Source organism: Myodes glareolus, chromosome 4, assembly GCF_982192425.1.
Source record: "Myodes glareolus chromosome 4, mMyoGla1.1, whole genome shotgun sequence".
Taxonomy (NCBI): Eukaryota; Metazoa; Chordata; class Mammalia; order Rodentia; family Cricetidae; genus Myodes; species Myodes glareolus.
In genome coordinates, this window is record NC_142029.1 from 24,172,990 (window position 1) to 24,195,323 (window position 22,334).

General features: G+C 43.5%; 1 protein-coding gene across 5 annotated transcripts in view; it reads left to right on the forward strand.

Moving 5' to 3' along the window:
* Nucleotides 1-11,990: 11,990 nt before the first annotated feature.
* The window catches only part of Clpx (caseinolytic mitochondrial matrix peptidase chaperone subunit X), a 36,235-nt gene continuing 25,891 nt past the window's right edge, over nucleotides 11,991-22,334 (forward strand). The window contains exons 1-2 of one of the 5 annotated variants that reach the window (XM_048423074.3): nucleotides 11,991-12,329; nucleotides 20,964-21,124. In XM_048423074.3, coding sequence (XP_048279031.3) covers nucleotides 12,197-12,329; nucleotides 20,964-21,124 — 294 coding nt within the window. In that variant the 5' untranslated portion in view covers nucleotides 11,991-12,196. Of the gene's footprint in view, nucleotides 12,330-16,061; nucleotides 16,093-20,963; nucleotides 21,125-22,334 lie in introns of those variants that run through there. The other 4 variants (XM_048423073.3, XM_048423076.3, XM_048423075.3 and 1 more) reach the window with 4 other exon arrangements.

The following is a 22,334-nucleotide window of genomic DNA, read 5'->3' on the forward strand; positions in this document are numbered from 1 at the left end:
CTCCTGAGTGCTGGAATTAAAGGTGTGCACCACAACCACCTGTCTTTGGGGTTTTTGTTTTGTTTTGTTTTGTTTTGAGACAGGGTTTCTTTGTGTCGTCTTGGCTGTCCTGGAACTCACTGTGTAGACCAGGCTGGCTTTGAACTCAGAAATCCACCTGCCTCTGCTTCTTAAATGCTGGGATTAAGGGTGTGTGCCACCACCGTCTGGCTAGAGGTGGTTTTAAGCCACCTGATGTAGGTTCTGGGAGGTGAACCAAGGTCTTCTGCAGGGCAATATGCACTCTTTATTGCTGGGCCATCTCTTCAGTCTCCAAAATCACAGTTTCTTCACTAACTCTGAGAAGAATATCTTCTAGTTCCCACAGTCTCATCAGATTGTTAATTGTGTGTATTTCTCTTTTGAGATAGGGTTTCTTTCTTTAAATTTTTTTTAAAAATTATGTATACAGTGTTCTGTCTGCATGTGTGCCTGCAGGTCAGAAGGGAGCACCAGATTTCATTACAGATGGTTGTGAGCCACCATGTGGTTGCTGGGAATTGAACTCAGGACCTCTAGAGCCATCTGTCCAGCTCTTAACCTCAGAGCCATCTCTCTAACCCCTCTTTCTTTTTTCTTCCCCCAAGATTTTTTATTGTGTATAGAGAGGGGTCCAGAGGTCTTGATTTCAATTCCCAGCAACAACATGGTGGCTCACAACCATCTGTAATGAGATCTGGTGCACCCTTCTGGCCTGCAGGCACACATGCAGGCAGAACACTGTATAAAATTTAAAAAAAAAAAAGTTTAAAAAACAGTGTTCTGCCTGCATACCAGAAGATGGCACCACATCTCATTATAGATGATTGTGAGTCAATGTGTGGTTGCTAGGAAATCAGGACCTCTGGAAGAACAGTCAATGCTTTTAACCTTTGAGCCATCTCTCTAGCCTGAGACAGGGTTTCTTGTAGTAAAGTCTGGTTTCAAACTTACTATAAAGCTTAGGATGGCTGGGCAGTGGTGGCACACGCCTTTAATCCCAGCACTTGGGAGGCAGAGGCAGGCGGATCTCTGTGAATTCGAAATCAGCCAGGTCTAGAGAGCTAGTTCCAGGACAGGCTCCAAAGCTACAGAGAAACCATGTTTCGAAAAACCAAAAAACAACAACAAAAAAAACAAAAAAACAAAAAACAAACAAACAAACAAAAAAGCTTAGGATGACCTTGAACTCCTGGTATTTCTGCCTTCATCCCCTGCCCCCCCCCCCATGTTCCTTTATATTTGCTTTCATTCTTGCTAAAAGCCCAGCAGAGCCAGGGCAGATGTCCATAAATGCACATTCTGGGCTTTGAGTCTGAGGCTGCCATGCTGTCCTTGGGCACTGGAGAGCAGGGCCAAGGTGGTGCAAGGCCCAGTGTCCCTGAGTTACAGGGCTGGGTACTTCCAGCAGTCACACTTGTTCTCTTAGCTCATAGTTTCCATTTTCAGAGAAAAGCAGAGATTCCTGGAGTTGTGAGCCTGTTCTGGGCTCCTAAGCAAGACTTAAAATATGTCCCAATTTTTGTTTTTTATTTTTTATTTTTTCCTGCATGAGGGAGATTATACAATAGCTGACCCAGGTTCTAGCCAAGTGGTCGTTTGGCTTCTCCCAAGTCTGTTGTCTCCTTCAGCTGGTCTGGCTGACCTTGCTCCAAATGACAGGCTTTCTCTTTCTCAGTTTTCAAGTTCTTCTGCAAACACCCTGCTTTTTCAGCCTGCGGGCCTCTGTTGTGGGTAATACCTCTCCTTGGAGTAAAACAACTGATCTACAGGAACAGGATTTGGTTTAAAGGGTTTAATAGGAAATCAAGGGCAATGGGTGGCGCCAGAGCAATCCTGGAGTGGGGAAATGAGGTGAGCCAGCATGCGAGCACACACACCTAAACTGTATTCTAGCATTTGGGAGGTAGAGGATGGAGAACCAGGAGCTCAAGGCTAGCCTAAACTTCAAAGTAAGGTTAGCCTGGGCTGCACAATCTCCTGCTTGAAAAATCAAAAGCAAACAATCAGGAGGTGGGAGCGGAATTGGGCTGAGATGAATTTATCATCTTTACTAGCTACTTTTTGAAGTATAGTTTTGACTATCAGGAAATAGGTCAGGGTTGGAGGAAGATAAGACATTATTTGTAATCAGGACAAACCACCTGCTCATGTGTCCCTGGTCAGTCCGAGCTCCTTTGGCCACCACTGTGCTGCGCTAGATTTGCCCTCTCAGATCAGCATCTGCCTAGCTCCTGAGAGTGCAGTTTATAACCAATTAGAAATGTCTCTGGAATGCACACAGTCCCAGGTTCCTTCCCAGCCCAGCAAAACAAACAAGCAAACACAGAGCAGCCACTGACTCATGACTTGTTTCTCCACTGTGACGCCTGCTTATTTTCTGGACCAAATGTTCACCTTAGAAAAGCCCTCATTTTCATTCTCAACCAGTGCTGTGCTGGCTGATCACTCAGTACCGAGAGTGCATTTTACCAGGACAGATGTGGCGTAGCAGTAGGAAGAAGCAGAGGCAGGAAGCTACACGGAGGGGTCAGGCCGGCTGCTCTGCTCATCAATAGGAAGTCTGGAGATCTCAAGCGTCAGGGTGCTGGAGCAAAGGTCACTGTGGAGACAAGAACAGAGTCTGTGGAGCTTGACAGGGAGTAAGTGAAGTTGGAGGCAACACCCCGTTTATGCAGAGCTGGGGATCAAACCCAGAGCTTCATGAATGCTGGGCACCACACTATAAAAGCTACACCCCAGCCCTTGTCTCTGTATCATGGTGGAAACTAGCAGGCCTGTTCAAATGTGCCTGAAAGGGGGAGTGAGGATTGAGGAAAGAATTTATGAGAGATGAAAGATAGATCAAACATCCGGTTATCTGGCCTTGAGGGTCAAGAATAGGTTTGAATTTTCTGACCTTAAATCAAGATGAAACGGAATCAAATCTGTGGATTCCCACAGAGCCATTTTGACTCAGTTCTCATATATGGTACAGAGAAAGGACAGACCCCACTTCATCCTTCTGCATGTGGTTATTCTGTTGACCCAGCACCATTTGGTGAGAAACTCTTCTCCACTGAAAAGGTCTTGGCATCTCTGATCAAAATCAATTGACTGTAAACGAACTCATCTATGAATTTACCAGTCTATTCTTTTGCTTTATCTATTACAGCAACACTATTGGCCTTCCTGGTGGCTGCAGTTTTGAAAGCAGGAAGTGCGAATCCTCCAACTTTGGCTTTAGTTCCTCAGAATGCTTCATTTCTGTCCTCTTTCTTGAAAATCACTCTCGGTGCCCTTTAAAAAATTCAAACAAATTGGGAGGTGATGGCACACGCCTTTAATCCTAGTATTTGGGTCGTGGAGGCAGGTGGGTCTCTGTGAGTTCAAGGCCGGCCTGGTCCACAGTACTAGTTCCAGAACAACCAGAGCTATTCAGAGAAACATTTACTCGAGGAAAAACAAAACAAAACAAACAAACAAACAAAAAAACCCAAAAAACTTCAAACAAGTGTTTCCTGACATTGTCTTCAGGATTTGCAACGTTGGAGGTTGGAGTTCCGAGTTCTGCTGGGTTAGCTTTACCAACCAATTCACCACCTCGCCAGAGTCCAAGGAAAGTGTGGTAAACTAGTGCCACCTGCTGGCCATCTCTCTAAAAACAGCAGGGTGATGGACAACACACAGGCACCCCCACCCCCACCCCTCCGGATTTTGGAGGTCTTCCGTCCAAAGCACTGTCGCTGGAGTGGGAGTGAGGAGGACCTCCCTGTGGTCTCCTTCATCTTCCCACAACACAAAAGGTGAGCAACAACCCTGGTGGAAAAAAATCCAAAAAAGAGAGATCTTAGGAAACTCAGGCTTGTGTTACCCTAGTGGAGATGCTCCTTCCTGCACCCAAGTCCTAGCACTCCAAACTCTAGCAATGACAATAGCTTCCCGAGCTGGGCGTGTAGCTCAATTGGCAGAGAGCTTGCCTAGCATGCATGAAGCCCGTCTTCAATTCCCAACATTAAGCAAAGCAGACATTGCCTGTAATTCCAACACTTGGGAAGTGGAGGCTGGAGAATCAGAAGTTCAAGGTCATCTTTCCCTGTACAGTGAGTTTGAGACCACTTTGTGGGTGGTCTCAAACAACAAACAAACAAACATAAATAAAATACTCCTGGAGTTCTTGTCCAGAATATTTTATCAAAACACTTTGGGGCAGGGATTTAGGTGTGTAAAAACCAACACCCTTATGCTTCTCTTTGAGGTAGCGTCTGACCTCCTCGCTGACTTTGAACTTTCAGTACTTTGCCTTGGGCCTCTCTAGTGGTGGGATTATGGGTATGAATAATACCCAGCCACTCCAGGATTTTTTTTTTAGGATTTATTTGTGTGTGTGTGTGTGTGTGTGTGTGTGTGTGTGTGTGTAAGAGAGAGAGAGAGAGAGAGAGAGAGAGTGAGAGACTGTATACCAAGGGCATATAGGTGTGTTTTTGGAAATCACAAGAAGGAGTCTGATCCCTGGAGCTGGAGTTATAATAGAATGATCCAGGGCTGGGAACTGAACTCATGTCTTCTGAAACAAAACGAATCATTTTTTTATTTAATTTAATTTTTTTTTCTTTTTACACAGGGTTTCTCTGTAGCTTTGGAGCCTGTCCTGGGACTTGCTTTGTAGACCAAAGTGGCCTTGAACTCCTCCTGTCTCTGCCTCCTGAGTCCTGGGATTAAAGGCATGTGCCACACCACTGGACAACAAACCACTCTTAAATAATGAGCCCTGCTTCCCCCTCAGGAGGGGTATAATTTTAAGAAAATAAAGAATGGTAGATCAGCCTACCGTTCTAGTCTACTGTTCTTTATTTTCTTAAAATAGAGAAACCCTGTCTCAATTTTTTTTTAAAAAAAAAAGCCACTGTATCATGTGCTCTATAGGGTGAATTTTATGGAGTTGGAGAGATGGTTCAGTGTTCAATGGTTAAAAGCACTGGCTGCTCTCGCAGAGGACCAATGTTTAATTCCCAGTACCCACATGGTGGCTCACAACCACCTGTAACTCCAGCTCCAAGGGATCTGATGCCCTCTTTTTTTAAAAAAAAAATTTGGTTTTTCGAGACAGGATTTCTCTGTAGCTTTGGAGCCTGTCCTGGAACTAGCTCTTGTAGACCAAGCTGGCCTTGAACTCACAGAGATCTACCTGCCTCTGCCTCCTGAGTTTTGGGTTAAAGGCATGCACCACCACCTGACTCTGATGCCCTCTTCTGACCTCCACAAGCATACATGTGGCAAAAAGATATACATGCAAACAAACACTCATACACACAATAAATAAATAATTTTTTTAAAAAAAGCCAACAGCAGAAAGTATGCAACATCACTGTCTTAATAAACAGTGGAGTGTTATTCCTTGAAGTGAGATATTTCTAGGTAAGGGGTTGAGATTCTGCAACTCCCAAAACCTCACTTAAAGGAAGAAATAGGGAAGAAATGGGGGGCCCTGTATGGGAGACTTAAGTTCGTTCAAGTTCTAGTTCAGACAGCTTGGGCCAGTCAATTAAACTCAAGTGTTGACAATTGCTACACCTCAGGCTGTTATGAGGATTAGATTAAAATACAGATGTCAAAGCACTTTTTGTTTGGTTGGGTTTTGTTGTTTTGTTTTGGCTTGGTTTTGGTTTTTCAAGACAGGGTTTCTCAGCAGCTATAGAGCCAGTCCTGGAACTCACTCTGTAGACCAGGCTAGCCTCGAACTCACTGAGATCCACCTGCCTCTGCCCCTGTCTCTGCCTCCCGAGTGCTGGGATTAAAGGCATGTGCCACCACCACCGACTGTAAGGTATTTTGTAAATTAATGATTGATTGGGAAGGGACTACCCATTGTGGGTGGGGCCATCCCTGGGCTGATGGTCCTGGGTTCTATAGGAAAGCAGGTTGAGCAAGCCTTGAGGAATAAGCCAGTAAACCACACTCCTCCGAGGCCTCTTCATTAGCTGCTGCCTCCAGGTTTGTGTCCTGTTTGAGGTCACAGTGTTTCATCACAGCAATAGTAACCCATAGGACCCCATATCTGCCTGAGAGGCAGTACTAGAATTCCTGGTGAAAGAGAAGGTGAAATTTAAAAACAATTATTTGTGTGCAACGGGATGTTTGAGATTAGAGCGTATCTTCCGGGAGTGAGGGTTCCAGGGGTTGAACTCAGGTCAGGCCATCATCAGTCGGCAAGTGGAGTCTCGATAGGTTCAAGCAGTACAGTTTTTAAAGCAGAAGATTTAGGCTCTAGTCTGGCTCTCAATCCCTCGAGTTCCCACCCTTTTCCTTTAAATATTATTTATGTATGTGTGCAGACACACAGCACTGTGCATGTGGAGGTCAGAACACAACTTTCTGAAAACACTTGGGTTTTTTTGTTTGTTTTAAGTATACAGTGTTCTGCCTGCATGTGTCCTTGTAGATCAGAAGAGCGCACCAGATTTCATCACAGGTTGTTGTGAGTCACCATGTGGTTGCTGGGAATTGAACTCAGGATCTCTGGAAGACTAGTCAGTGCTCTTAACCACTGAGCCATCTATCCAGCTCCAATACTTGTCCTTTTCTTCCACTATGTAGGTCCCAGGGTTTGAACTCGTAGCAGCAGACACCTTTACCCTTGTTCTAATCTGAAAAGACTCAGTGTTGGTATTGGGTGATGTGCATATTTTTTCACAGCAACTGATGATATTCACAATGCTGGAAGATAATATTGAGTAAATTTTAAAAAATGAGTTTTTTGCAAGAGGAAGAGACACAAAGCTGTGTTCCTTCAGCTATGTAGTTTACACAAGATAAATAGTGTGGGAATTGCTACCCCGAGTTATATTTCCCTGCCCCCATTTGAAGTGCTTATCTGCAAAGAATCTTAACTTCCCTCTGCTCCTGGAGTTGGATGAGGAAGTTTGAGTGCACGTGATTATTCCTTGATCCCTGCTGGGGTCAGGTGACAGTCCCTACTGGGGACAGATGAAGGTGGAGTGCATGTGATCAGTCCTTGACCCCTACTGGGGTCAGGTAAGAGTTCCTCCTTGGGTCAGGTGACAGTCCCTTCGCAGCCCCTACCCCATTTGGTGCCATGGTATAAAAGCTAGCCCCAGCAGAACAATAAACGAGCTGCTGTTTCACCTCAACCTCGTGCTCTGTGGATTTCATTCAACCTGGACACCCTCCGCCGAGACTCGTGGTTCCAGACCGTGCTGGCGCGGTAAAATAGCACAAGATAAAGTCTCAGCAGTTCCATTAAAACTATTTGAGCCGGAAAATTGCACTTGACTTTCTTTTTAAGCATCATTAACCTGTCAGGAAAGGGTGAACGTAGGTGCTTTGTCTTGGAGAGCTGATAAGACATGCTCAACGGTATTTCCCATTCATGTTCTGATAGAAAACCCATTTTTATCAAAGGGGAAATCCCAAATGGCCCTGTGGTTCAGAATCAAAAACTTGAGAGGACAGCCTGGAAGGAACCTGGCTCAAGGTTATCTGTGCTGTGCCAAGTGAGAGAGAAGCCATAGTATCCCTCCGGGACTCCAGTACTCTCTGCTCAGACTCCCAGCTCTGCTCCGTCTTATAGCTGCTCAGCCCTAACCCTGAAACACGGACCTGTCCCAACCTGTAAATAACAGGGCAGGGAGTGTACATGTGTACAATGGAGTGTGCACCTTTGCTACACAGTTAAACAGTTCTTAAAGAATGATGCTGACAGCTGAGTGGTGGTGAATGCCTTTAATCCCAGCACTGGGGAGGCAGAGGCAAGGCCAGCCTGGTCTACAGAGCGAGTTCCAGGACAGCCAGAGGCTACACAGAACCTGGTGCCAACTGAAGTCAGAGGAAGGCATCACATACCCTGGAACTGGAGTTAGGAATAGCTGTGAATCTGTGGGTGCTAGGAACTAAAATACATTCTCTTCAAGAACAGAAGGTTCTCCAGCGATACCTCAGTCCCTTTTATTGTTATGACAGGGTCACTTCACTATATAGCTCTGACTGGCCTGGAACTATGTAAACCAGACTGGACTAGAGCAGAGATCACAAGGCTTCCCTGGTGCTGGGGTTAAAAGCGTTCACCATCACATCCAGTTATAAGTTCCCCAGTTTGACCACCACTTACAAGGTGTTCCAGCTGCACTACTGTGAGCTATAACCACGAGACAGCTTTGCATGAAGCCAGGGTCTCAACCCAGGCTTCCTGAGTGTGGATTCCAGCAGTCCAGGCATTCTGAAATGCAGAGCACAGTGTTCTGTTTTTGTTTTTTTCAAGACAGGGTTTCCCTGTGCAGCTCGGGCTATCCTGGAACTTGCCCAGTACACAAGGCTGGCCTTGAACTCACAGAGATCTGCCTGACTCTGCCTCAAGGCTGGGATTTAAAGGTGAGTGCCATCACGCCCCCGCCCGTCGCACAGCACAGTTTTAGAGGATAAATTGAAACTACCAAATTTGCTCTGCCATGTGAGGAAACCTTCCCTGGCCTGATGCCAGAGTCACATAACCCTTGTTCAAATTGATGAGAAAATTTAACCCGAGTTCTGTCCAGCTTACTGTGTTTTGTACTTTCTAGGGCAAAGTCTACACTCTGTTAACTGGGCAACCATTGGGGATCCCTTCCTGGACACTAAGATTGCTGTACAAGTTTACAGAATTTGTCTTCTAATATTCATCCTTCACCACCTGCAGTTCTACTCTCTTTTTTTTAAAAATCTCTTTATTTTTAATTTTTTTTTTTTGAGGTAAGGTCTTGCTATTTAGGCCTAGCTGGCCTGGAACTTAGGATTTTCTTGACTCTGCCTAGAAGTGCTGGAATTACAAGTGTGTATCACATCTAGATTTTTGTTTATTTCCAGACAGAGTCTCACTAGGTAGTGTTTGGGTTAAGGTTTCACCCCAGCCCCTGCATCCATATATCCAGAAAGTCTGGAGTGTTTGGGTGGAAAGTTCCATCCCAAGCCCCCTCCTCTGGTAGTTGTCTCAGCCCAAACTTCACTTCAGAGAAAGCCCGCAGTGACCCCTCCTCAGAGATGCTCAAGACCACTCCCACACTTGGAACTGTTTCTTTCTTTCCACCATGTGGCTTTTGGGAATCAAACTCAGATCATTAAGCTTGGTAGCAAATGTCATCAAACACTGAGCCATCTTAAGAGCCTATGGCTCTTGGTTTTTTAATTATTAGATAAAATTAAAAATGTTTTAATGAAAATGAAGTTTATGGTGCCAGTTCTGAAAGCATCAAGGGGTTTATTGTGATTATTTTTGTTTGTTTTGTAGCCTACTTCTGGTTACGCTGAGGATTTTGCAGTCGCTTTTGTTTCCTCCATCAGAAAAGTATGTGGTGCTGTGGTCCATTCCCTCTGCATTGGAGAAACGCTTCTGCTAAACATTAGGGGAAATTTCCATTCTTTACCTACAACCTCATATGTGTGCATGGCCATGTGGGAGCACACAGGCGTGCAGGTATATGTGCATGGCTGTAAGTGCATGCGGAGGCCAGCGGCTTGTCTCTGGCACTCTTCCTCTGGAGTCATCAACCTTGTTTTAAGGTAGGATCTCCCGTTGGCTTTGAGCTTGTGAGTAAGACTGAGAATGCAGGTTTACGAGTACAGGTCACCACACCCAGCTGTTTTACTGGCTTTTTTATGTGGATTCTAAGGATTGAACTCAAGTTACTTGCGTAATAGGATGGTTAGTGCTAATTGTCACCTTGACAGAATCTACAAACACTGGGAGACAGGCCATGAAGAGCAAATGAAACACTACCAACAAATCTCTCCCCACACAAGGAGACAATCAAATCCTGGTTTGCTTTAAAGACTTAAGTGGTACAGATTCAAGGCAATGCCGATCAAAATCCCAGCAAAATTCTTCACAGACCTTGAAAGAACGGTACTCAACTTCATATGGAAAAGCAAAAAACCCAGGATAGCCAAAACAATCCTGAACAATAAAGAACTTCTGGAGGCATCACAATCCCTGACTTCAAACTCTACTACAGAGCTACAGTACTGAAAACAGTCTGGTGTTGGCATAAGAACAGACAGGAGGACCAATGGAACCGAATAGAAGACCCGGATATCAATCCACACATCTTCCAACACCTGATTTTTGACAAAAAAGCAAAAAAATCAAATGGAAAAAAAAGCATATTTAACAAGTGGTGCTGGAATAACTAGATATCAACATGTAGAAGAATGAAAATAGACCCATATCTATCACCATGCACAAAACTCAAGTCCAAATGGATCAAAGACCTCAACATAAAGCCAGCCACACTGAACCTCATAGAAGAGAAAGTGGGAAGTACACTTGAATGCACTGGCACAGGAGACCACTTCCTAAATATAACCCCAGCAGCACAGACACTGAGAGAAACCGTTAATAAATGGGACCTCCTGAAACTGAAAAGTTTCTGTAAAGTAAAGGACACGGTCAATAAGACAAACAACAGCCTACAGAAATGGGAAAAGATCTTTACTAACCCCACATCAGGCTTTCCTGGGACTCCCTCTGTAGATCAGGCTGTCCATGAGCTCACGAGATCCACCTGCCTCTGCCTCCTAGAGTGCTGGGATTAAAGGTGCGTGCCACCTCTGTCCTGACTCCTCTAAATTTGTATCTGAAGATCCCAGTAGGATGTAGTGTAACTCTGTAATCTCAATCATCTAGAGGTGGAAGCAGAAACATCAGATGTTCAAAGTCGTTTTCATTACATTGCAAGGTCTGGCTGCCTGGCAATTTGTTGTTTAGAGTTGATCAGATTCATGTATAAAAGAAGCATAATTATTCTGGCATAAGCCCCAAATAAAACCCAAACAAAAACATGCAGGTTGCCTGTGGTGGTGGTAGTGAATGCCTTTAATCCCAGCACTGGGGAGGCAGAGGCAGGTGGATCTCTTATGAGTTCAAGGCCAGTCAGTCTAACAGTGAGTTCCAGGACAGCCAGGACTGTTTCGGATTCCTCTGTGTATGCTGTGATTACTGTTGATTAATGAACTACTTTGGGCCTAAAGCAAGGCAGAACAGAGGTAGGCAGGAGGAGGGTGGGAACTAAAATGAATGCTGGGAGAAAGAAGGCGGAGTCAGTGAGACGCCATGTAATTTCCAGAGTGGAAAGACACTAGCCTCCAGCTGGAACCCTGCAGGTAGGCCACGAGCCTCGTGGTAAAATATAAAATAATAGAAGTGGGTTAATTTAATATGTAAGAGCTTGCTAGGAATATGCTATAGTGATTGGCCAAGCAGTGATTTAATTAATACAGTTTCTGTGTGGTTATTTCAATTATTATGGGAGTCTTGGTGGCCGGGAACGAGCAAGCAGCCTTCAACAACACAACCCCTCCCCGAAAAAAAAAAACCCAAACCAAAACAAACAACAAAAAAATAACACCCAAAGTCCCCAAAACTGTCATCACTAAGCTTGAAAGAACAGAAAAGCTGTCTCTATCCAACAGTTGTTGCTGGGGACGGGAGTGAAATTAGGTGACATTTCTAAACAGCAAGTGAGGAAACAAAAACATAAAAGAAGCCAGAATGTATAGCCCATGAGAGAAGAAACTTTTTGTGGTACATGAGCTTGTTGGTTACTGTCCATTTAGTAATGTATTTATTATGTGGGATTAGGGCCGAACTACATTCTTAGTCTCCGTATCACTTAAAAAACATCTTCACCTTTTTTCCTTTTTTCTTTCCCTGCTTGTGAGACGCGTAGGAATAACTCCTGACTTGCATCTCTCTGGATCTAAAACTTTTCAATATCAAAATAAAGGCGCTTCCTGAGGAGCTAAGCGGCCGCATAACTTTGGGCTCGCTGCTTGCCGTAACGCGCTCATTGGTGCCCAGGTTACCGCCCCCATTCTTTAGCTTCACGTTAGTCTCCACGCATGCGCGGCGTGGACTACGCCCCCCTCCCGGACTTAGGACGCAGGCGCGCGCACGCTCCCCGGCTAGGGTAGGCGGGGGATGGGGGAGAGCCGAGGGAGGGGAGGAGGGAAGGTGTCTACTCTGGTGAGTAGACGACCGTGGGACACTTCGATCGCCCGGGCCTGCCTGCCCGGTGGCGAAAACGCTGCGCCAGCATAGAGCCGGCGGAAGGGAGCGGAGCCAGTGGGCGCAGCCCTCGAGCGTCACCGTCGGGCCGCTGAGCCCCCCGAGATCCGCAGGGCGTGAAGACCCGGCCTAGGCCCCGCGGAGATGTCCAGCTGTGGCGCTTGTACTTGCGGCGCTGCGGCCGCCCGGCTGCTCACCACCTCGTTCACCTCCGCGCAGAGAGGTAACGAAGTAATCCCGCGCCGGAGACCGCTCTGGGCTCTCGGGAAGTGGGCCGGTGAGGACCCTGAGGAGGAGGGCATGAGGGCTGCCAGGCGCTGCTAGCCTCCGAAGTAGTTGGCGGTCTGTTTTTGAGGAAAACTCTGTGTGCTGCCTCCCGACCGTGCGCTCTCAGGCCTCCAGGGTTTGTGGCTGGAATGGGGCCATCTCGCCTCAACTCTGGGAGAGAGACCGAGTGCTGTATTCGGTCGTTAAAAAGTGACAATCGCTCACTCCTACTCGGGCCTGTCACTTTTTGTGGACCTCCGGGTACCCGGTTGTCCGGCTAGCCCCCTAGACTCAGGCAGCGCAACAACACTCGGTGTCACGGTCATTGTGCGGTCGGTGACGCCAGGACATAAACACAGCTCACGGGTCTTCCAGATATTTGAAAAACTTTGGATTCTTAGGAAAACTGCCTGGGAGATGGGAAACGACCACTGGAATTCTTCAAATACTTACACATAGCAACAGTCGCTCTCCGCTTCCCCAGTTTGACAGCCGGAATCTGTCCCCGAGAGTGGCTCTTGTTTACTTTGCTTCTCTACTCATCAGGGCCTGTGAACACCTGCCAAGAGATTCCGGGAATGAAACCCGTTTTTCTTTTCTTCAGACCTATGCATATCAGACTGTTGCTAGGTCCTGTTAGACTTGGCAATCTTAAAGATGTCTTTTCATGACGGCTCGGATCAATAAGAGCAGTTTTCCTAAGTTTTTGGATTAGCTGTAAAATCTTCATTGCTTACTAAATATATAATTGACATTTTATTCTACACGTGAAATGAAGTAATGTGGGTGAGAATATTTTGTATTAAGTAACATGTAAGTGTAAGATTTAGTCTTAAAACATTGCCACACCTCAACGAGTAGATGTCCCAATTCCAGAGGCTTGATTTATTTGGAATATATCTGTTGAGGGCTTACCGGTTGGTGCTAGGGGTAGTAAATTCTTCATGTTTTAATTTGGTGAAGTAGACAAAAGTGTTAACGAGGGTGATGTGTTTTGGGTGTTTTGGACAGGAGGAAGTTTGGGGCTAGAAGCAGCTGGATTTGGTAGACCAGTCTGGCCTTGAATTCAGCTCAGTGTGCTTCTGCCTTGAAGTGCTAGGGGAGTGCTAGGATTAAGGGTGTGTGACACCACTCCCGGCTGATGTATGTATTTTAAATGGACTTGGCGCGTGGGTGGTAAAGATAACTCAGCAAATAAAGGCATTAGCTTTGAGTTCAACCCTGGGAGCTGCAAGGTGGAAAGAGAACTGTCATGAGCATACATACATACATGATACAAATTTTAAATGTGCTTCACCTACATGAGGTCACTTTGCATTTTAAATATCTGCATTCAGAAGTGCTTGATGCCCAGTTAAAATTACTCACTGACAGTGTTGACCCTGAGTTTGGGTGAAAGAATATTAGGATTGCATCTAACTTCAATTTCTGACTTCTTTGAAACCATTCCTTGTAGAAAGGGTGACACAGTGTGTTGTTGGTGGCCCACAACCTTAATCCCAGCACTCTGACATAGTCTCAGCACTTGGAGACAGTCTGGTGGATGTCTGAGGTTTCAGGCCAGCTTGCAGAATAAGTACCAGGAGAGCCAGGGCTACATCGAGACACTCTGTCTTGAATCCCCCAACCCCCCAAAAGAAAGGATATCACTTCATAAAAATGTCTCACTAGAGGTCAAACATGTTGATCGTAGATTTTATAATTATAGTGCATCTACCTTAATTTTTAGTCCTATTTTCCTCTTTTTCCTTCTGATAGTCAAATTGTAATAAATTAAATAGGGCAAAGTTAATAATTGATGAAACATTTTTAGCAGTTTTGCTGGGTAGACGAGGCTGCCTTGAACTCATGATTTCTTCTTCTTGCCTCTGGAGTGCTGGAGTCATGGGCCTTCATAAACAAGTCAGGGTTCTCAAAATTTTTCTTTTGTTATTTTTGTACTGAGTATTGAATCCAGGGCCTTGAGTATGCCAAGCAAGCACTTTCTTGTTGAATTATATTCTCTGGCCTTCAAAGCATTTAAGATTTCTTTCTTTTCTTTTTCTTTTTTCTTTTTTCTTTTTTTTTTTCAAGACAGGATTTCTCTGTAACAGCCCTGGCAGCTCTGGCAGCCCTGTCTGTCTGTCCTGGAACGCTGTAGACCAGTTTGGCCTATAACTCACAGAAACCCAGCTGCCTCGGCCTCCTGAGTGCTGGGATTAAAGGCATGAGCCACCACCACCCGGCAAATCTTTTTTTTTTTTTTTTTTTTGCTAGCAGAATGTACTTAGTAAAAACTATCAAATACTATAGTAATGATGCTATTTTTCCTTATTAAGCAGTATTTAGAACTCAAGAAACAATAACTTGTTGACAGAGGTTTCTGTCCCGCCCAGTCCCGCAGCCGTGCAGTCCTAAAGAAATTCATAGAGGTCTACATTAATTATAAACTGGTTGACCTATTAGCTCAGGCTTCTTATTAACTCTTACATCCTACATTAACCCATAATTCTTGTCTGTGTCAGCCACGTGGCTTGGTACCTTTTATCAGTGAGGCATTCTCATCTTGCTTTCTCTGCATCTGGGTTATGACTGCCCAGAATTCTCCTGTTCTCCTGGCTCGACCTATACTTCCTGCCTGGCTACTGGCCAATTAGCATTTTATTAAAGCGATACAACTGACAGATGTTTACAGGGTAAAAGATCATTGTCCCACAGCAATAACTAGTGCATAAAATAAAAATGTAAGCCTAAATTGATATAGTAAGTAGTTGTTAAATTGCAGGTATTTTTTTTAATGTTTTTTTTCTTTTTCAATTTGTGTTAGCAGTTAGAGGTCAGACTTGTGAGGATTTAGCTTTATTCTCTATTTCATCAATTATTATAGACTTTAAACATTGTCACTAAAATTGGCATTCATTTTCATTTTTTGAAACTTTTTTGAGAGTATATTCTGCTATTTCTTATTCATTCTTTCATTTTAAATAGATTGGAATTTTTTTTAAAAAACTGGATCATTTGTAAAGTTTTGTAGACTTCTTAGTTCAAAATGAAATGCAGAAAGCCAAGGATGATCACAGTATTGGGGTGGGGGGATCTCGGATTCAAGGCCAACCTCAGCTGTGTAGAGTATTCACACCAGTTTGGATGAAACTAACTCTCAGAAAACAAAGGTATGTTGTGGGCTCAGGCCTGTAACCTCTTTGGAGGGTCACCATGGATTTTAAGTTATAGAATAGAACAGCTGTAGAATGGAAGCTTGTCCTAAAAAAGAACATTTAAATATATATTAAATGTGTATGTTAATAATATTTAAAAGCTGAATATATTTGAGCTGAAGATATAGCTCTGAAAAGCACTGACTGCCCTTCCAAAGGATCCAACTTCAATTCCCAGCATTCACATGGAGGGTAGGTCATACCGTCTGTAACTCCACTTCAGTTCTAGGGATCCAACACCCTCTTCCCTGGCTTCCTTGGGCACCAGGCACACATGTGTTGCATAGATTATGTGTTGCATAGATTACATGTAGATAAAATGCCCATACACATTTTAAAAAATTAAAAACTGAGTAAATTACTTTCTTATGTCTTTAAGACAAGGTTTCACTATGTAGCTGAGACTTTCCTGGAACTCACTGTGTCTGAGCTGTTGTCAAACTGGTAATCCTCCTGCATCAGCTGTGAATCACAGACATACACCACAGTACCTGGCTTTTCATATTTCTTTTTGTTTTGTTTGTTTTTGCCATAGTGGGAGAGAACCGAGGACTTAACACATGCTGTATCACCAAGGTATGGGCTTGGCCCTTTAAGAGTATTTTGTTTCGAGATGGGACTTCACCAAGTTCTCTAGACTAGCCTTGAATTCACTTTGTAACCCTGGCAGGCCTTGAACTTGCCATCCTCCTGCCTCAACCCCCCAAAGCTATTTTAATAGGCAGCTGCTCTGATACTGACAAGGGTTTATCTGTATGACAGATGTTCATAGATGGTTTAACTTTAACTGGTTTTTATCATTGCTGCCAACAGTGTTGCAAAATGGACAGAAATGTTTCCCTGGTTTTTGGGGGTTTTTCACATGTAGTTCATGAACTCTTCAGGGGTTCCGTAGATAGGAATCAGATTTTTTAAAACCTTGTTTCCAATAATTTTTACAGAAAAATGGCATTTTCCTTAATTATCAAGGTAGGTGACAGATCATACTTTTAGAAGTATCTATGAATTTGTCACCAGTCAGAATCATACATTTTCATATTACTATTTGGGCTGACTTGGATCTAAAAATCTTGCTTTTTGGCTTTCCTTAAAACAACATTTCTTTTAAAAAAGAATTAAGTTTTACTTATTTGTATGTGCGGGGATGAATGTGTATACATATAACACTGTGTTGTGAAGGTCAGGACAATTGTGGGAATAGTTCTTTTCTTTCACTCTCTGGGTTTCAGGGGTGGAACTCAGTTTGTTAGGGTAGTCACAAATGTCTTTACCTGCTGAGCCATCTCACTGGTCCCTGTGATAGCCTCTTGGGTGCGTAATAATCCTATGCCACTAAGCCTTAATTCTTTTTATCTTCCTTAGCATAGTAAATTTTCTTTACTATGTATTTAATGGTGTGCATTCAAAAAATCTGAAATCTGTTCAAGCATTTCACCAGAGTATATGGGTTTCATGTCACAAAAAAAGAATTGAACCCCCTGATGAATTTGCTGTAGTGCCTTATATTTTCTGTGATAGTTTTATTATTGGCGAATGGCAACTTTGTTTAGTACAGTTGTTTCTGAAGTACAGTCCCAAGGCAGTAGCATTGGCGGCAGCATCAGCATAGCATCAACCTGGGACCTTGTTAGAAGGTCATTCTTCGGTCCTGCCTCCAGGCTCCTGCAGAACCAGTAAGGAGTGCTTGCAGTGTGTTTTAACAAACATCAGACAGTACTGATGCAAACTTGAGAACCACCTGTTTCCTGACTTGACATCTTATTCATGGTCATAGATCACAGCATGTTAAAACAGTATTATAGTACCATACTAAAAGTTTCAGTAACGAAATCCTTAACCGGGTGGTGGCGCACACCTTTAATCTCAGCACTTGGAGGCAGAGGCAGATGGATCTCTGTGAGTTCGAGGCCAGCCTGGGCTACAAGAGCTAGTTCCAAGACAGGCTCCGAAAAAAGCTACGGAGAAACCCTCTCTCGAACCCCCCCCCCCCAAAAAAGAAAAATCCTTAACTTTAAATGACACGTGAATTATTTTTTCTGCTAGTGTTTCTGTGGTGTCTTTGTATGGTTGCATTGGTTTTTGCACTGGAAACACTGTATACTTAAACATGCAAATCCATGATCATATGAAAATAAAATTTAAAGACTGAGTTCAGAATTTTATAATGAAAAAAAAGAGAGAGAAATGTTTTCTTAAATGTAACGTTATTCTCTCCTCTGCCACTTTCATTGTTATTTTGTACCTCCTAATAGCACTTTGGTAAACTGCTAGGAAACTACCTTAGCAACTCACTATAGACTGTTGGTTGGCTTATGGAAGGTTCTTAGTAGAGCCACAGTACTGAAGTAGAATACAATTTTGTTTAATCAAAGCCCACCTTTTTGCTCTCACTTTGTTCCCTGAAACCCAGGTAAAGGCAGAAGAAGCTGATGGTACAAAGTTGTGCTCTGAACCCCACATAAACACCGTGGCCTATGTACCCACACATGCACTTCATATATAGATACACAGTAATAATAAATTAAGAAAAAGAAAAAAAAAGTCAGATGTTGTGGTGCACACCTTTAATCCCAGCAATCAGGGGGCATAATCAAGGAAAATCTCAGTCAAGCCAAGATCTGCCTGGTCTACTGCTGTGGGACAATGGCTTGTACCCTGTCAATTGTATTTTAATAAAATGCTGATTGGCCAGTAGCCAGGCAGGAAGTAGAGGCTGCGACGGAGAATAGGAGAATTCTGGGAATAGGAAAGCTCAGTCTGCAGTTGTTACCTAGATACAGAGGACCCAAGATGTGACTGCCTCGCTGAAAAAGGTACCAAACTATGTGGCCAACACAGACAAGAATTATGGGCTAATATAAATTATAAGAATTAATAAGAGCCTGAGATACTGGCCCAGTTTATAATTGATGTAAACCTCAAAGTGTGATTCTTTGGGACTTAATGACTGCGGGAAACGGGCAGGACAGAAAACTAAGTCAATAGTCTACATATTGAATTCCAGTTCAGGTAGGGCTACATGTGTCCTTAAAAAAAAAAAAAGAGCAAAAGATGAAAGAAGACATCTCAAGAACAATATAATATCCAGCAAGAGGGGACTACAAGCTTGGCAGTGGTGGCGTATGCCTTTAATCCCAGCACTCGGGAGACAGAGGCAGGCAGATCTCTGAGTTTGAGAGTTTGAGGCCAGCCTGGTCTACAAAGTGAGTTCCAGGGCAGCCAAGGGCTACACAGAGAAACCCTGTCTTGGGTGGGGGGTTGGTGGTGGGGGATAGAATTTTTAGTCCTTGCTGGTTTTAAACTCAGTATATAGCTGATTATGACCTTGGGCTAATCCTCTTGCATTACCTAAGTATTAGGATTATAAGCCTGCTCTACCATTCTAGCCTTATTTTATTTTTTAAGACAAGCCCAGCTAGGGTGGTGGTGGCACATGTCTTTAATCCCAGTACTTGGGAGGCAGAGGCAGGCGGATCTCTTGAGTTCAAAGCCAGTCTGGTCTACAGAGTAAGTTTCAGAACAGCCAGGACTACACAGAAAAACCCTGTCTCAATAAACCCAAGTAAATAAATAAACAAACAAACAAATAAATAAATGATTGCCTTTTTTTTTTCTTTAAGCTGGGCAGTGGTGGCGCACGCCTTTAGTCCCAGCACTCTCAGAGGCAAGTGGATCTCTGTGAGTTCAACGCCAGCCTGGTCTATAGATCGAGTTCCAGGACTGACTCCATACCTACTGAGAAACCCTGTCTTGAAACAAAACAAAAGAAAACAACAACAAAAAAGATGGGCCCAGTCTAGCCTCCAGATAGGAATTCTCCAGCCTTAGTTTCCTCAGTGCTAGCTTTACAAGCTACAGGCGTTTGTGCCGCTTTGCCTGGTTTTGGGTGTGGTGTGTGTATGTGTTTACACACAGGGTATTAGAGTAGCTCAAGATGGCCTTGAACTTAGTATGTGTCAGGGACTGGGATTATAAGTGCATTGACATTCTCCGCCTGTCTTCACCATTTTAAAATGTATAATTCAGTAGTGTTAAATATTTTTAGAAGTGTTATTTGTTTCTATGATGTGTGCTTGTGAGTTTATATGCCATGACACATCTGTGGAAGCCAGAGGGCATCTTTGTAATGGGGGTTCCAGGAATCAAACTCCGTTCTCCTAGCTTGCACATAACTATCTTTACCTGCTGAGCCGTCTTGCCAGCTGTCTACTGAGAACCTCATGTAGGTGGAAAAGCATGTAATTTTTGAAAGTGAAACTGCCCCCGGGTGACCAAAATAGAGTTGCTGTGATACGCTTATTCTCAAGGGTAGAAATAATATACAAAAAGCACAAATATAGCATTTAAATTATAAGGCATTTTTTTTTCAAAAACTTGCAGGTAAAGCAAGTGTTGAACACCTGTCATATTTAAAAGAACCACAGGTTATGACTTACATGGTCTTGCTCACTTTTGGGGGGTTGTTTAGTTTTTGGAGACCTGGTTTCTCTGTGTAATAGTCCTGGCTGTCCTGGAACTCAGTTTGTAGACCAAGCTGTGTTGACAGAGGTCTGTCCCACCAGGTCCCACAGCCGTTTAGTCCCAAATAAACACACAGAGGTCTACATTAATCATAAACTAATCAGCCTAGTAGATCAGACTTTTCTTATTAATTAATTCTTACATCTTAAACGAGCCCATTCTTGTCTATGTTAGCCACGTAGCTTGGTACCTTTTTCGACGAAGCAATCACATCTTCTGTGGCTGGGTCACAACTGCGAACTGTGTCCTCTTTCCAGAATTCTCCTGTTCTCATTGCCCCGTCTATACTTCCTGCCTGGCTACTTGCCAATCAGCATTTTATTAAAAATAATACAAGTGACAGGATGAAAAACTCTTGTCCCACAGCAAGGCTTGCCTTAAACTCACAGAGATTCATCTGTCTCTCTGCCTTCTAAATGCTGGAATTAAAAGAATGTGCCACTGCCCAGCTGATCTTGCTCACTTTTTAAAGGATTGATCTGAAAAACTGATCTGAAAAAATTTTGCTGGGATCATTCAGAGGCCTGACTTGTTACTGAAAGGTTTTGCCTCTGACAGGGTTATTCTTTTCTCCTGTGGTGTGTAGCTTTGCTGTGAAAGCTAGCATTTCTCAGCCCTCTTCGGTTAAACATTTATTTACCAGGGCTTTACTTTTATTTTATGTGTGTATATTTTACTAGTGTGTATGTAAGTGTGCTATGTATATGCCGGGTGCCTGCAGAGGCCAGAAGAGGCCATTGGAACCCCTGGAACTGGAATTATAGGTGGTTGTAAGCCTCCATGTGGGTACTGGGAATCAAACCCAGGCCCCCTGAAAGAGAAGCCAATCTCTTAACCATTGAGTGTTCTCTCCAGTCCCTACTGGGAATTTATTCAGGCATACCAGTATTTGATAAGAAAATTAATAGATTTCTTTCTCCCTCCAGGTATTTCTTGTGGGCGCATTCATGTGCCAATTTTAGGAAGACTGGGAAACTTGGACGCTCAGATTCTGCGCAGAGCTCCTTTTAGAAACTTCTCAGAAACACCAGCATACTTTGCCTCCAAAGATGGGGCAACCAAAGATGGCTCCGGAGACGGAAATAAGGTTATTTTTGTCTTTGTTGGCATCTATATATTTCCCACCTTTCTGTTTGTTTGTTTGTTTTTTGGGTTTTTTGTTTTGTTTTGTTTTGTTTTTTGGAACAGGGTTTCTCTGTAGTTTTGGGGTCTGTCCTGGAACTAGCTATTGCAGACCAAGCTGGCCTCACTCACAGAGATCTGCCTGCCTCTGCCTCCTGAGTGCCGGGATTACCACCTAGTTTACAATTTCTCACCTTTAAAGGGGTAAATATAATAATAGTATTACAGATTAGCTTAAATGTGTTCTATAAGAAATATGAATTATACTGGGCGGTGGTGGCACACACCTTTAATCCTGGCATTAGGGAGGCAGAAGCAGGCAGATATGAGAGTTCAAGGCCAGCCTGGTCTACAAAGCGAGTTCCAGGACTGTTACACAGAGAAACCCTGACTCAAAAAAAGAGAGAAATATGAATTACATAAAACAATATGAAATATGAATTACATAAAAGTTTAATTTGATCTTATTTTGTATTTTATTTGTTTGTTGTGACTTTTTAAGGCAGTGTCTGTGTGACTTAGGCTGTCCTGCAACTTGCTGTGGAATCCTCTCATTTCAGCTTCCTGGGTGCCCACCATGCCCAGCTTATTCAGTGCTTAATTTGTACTGTACAATACTTGTATAATCATTGTGCTTAGTAAGCGGTAAATAAAGTGCTAACATCCCACAGAGTAAAGTGTCATTAAATAACCACTTGTAGGGCTGAGTGGGGATTAGACATTTGCTGCTTTCATACACAACTCTAACTTATGCTGGTATAAATATCACTTTATGGGCTTTATGGAGAGATGGGTTAGTGGATAAGTGATTAAGAGGTGGCTACTTTCCCAGAGAATTGAGCTTCAATTCCTAGTACCTACAAGGCAGCTCACAACTGTCTAACTATAGTTCCAGGGGATGTGATGCCCTTTTCTGGTCTCCACAGACACTACATACATGTTGTGTGTTGACATGTACAGACAAAAAAAAAAAACAACCCATACACATAAAAATTAAAGATTAGAAAAAAAGACCTCAGTCTGTCCTCTATCTAAAAATCTTAGACTTCTCTATTTGCTGTCCAGTGTACTGAAACTAATAAGTGGATGATCAGTGATTTATTGAGGCCATGTTACTGTTTTTCAATGTGTGAATTTAACTATACTGGAACTATTTGTGTGTGTGTGTCTGTGTC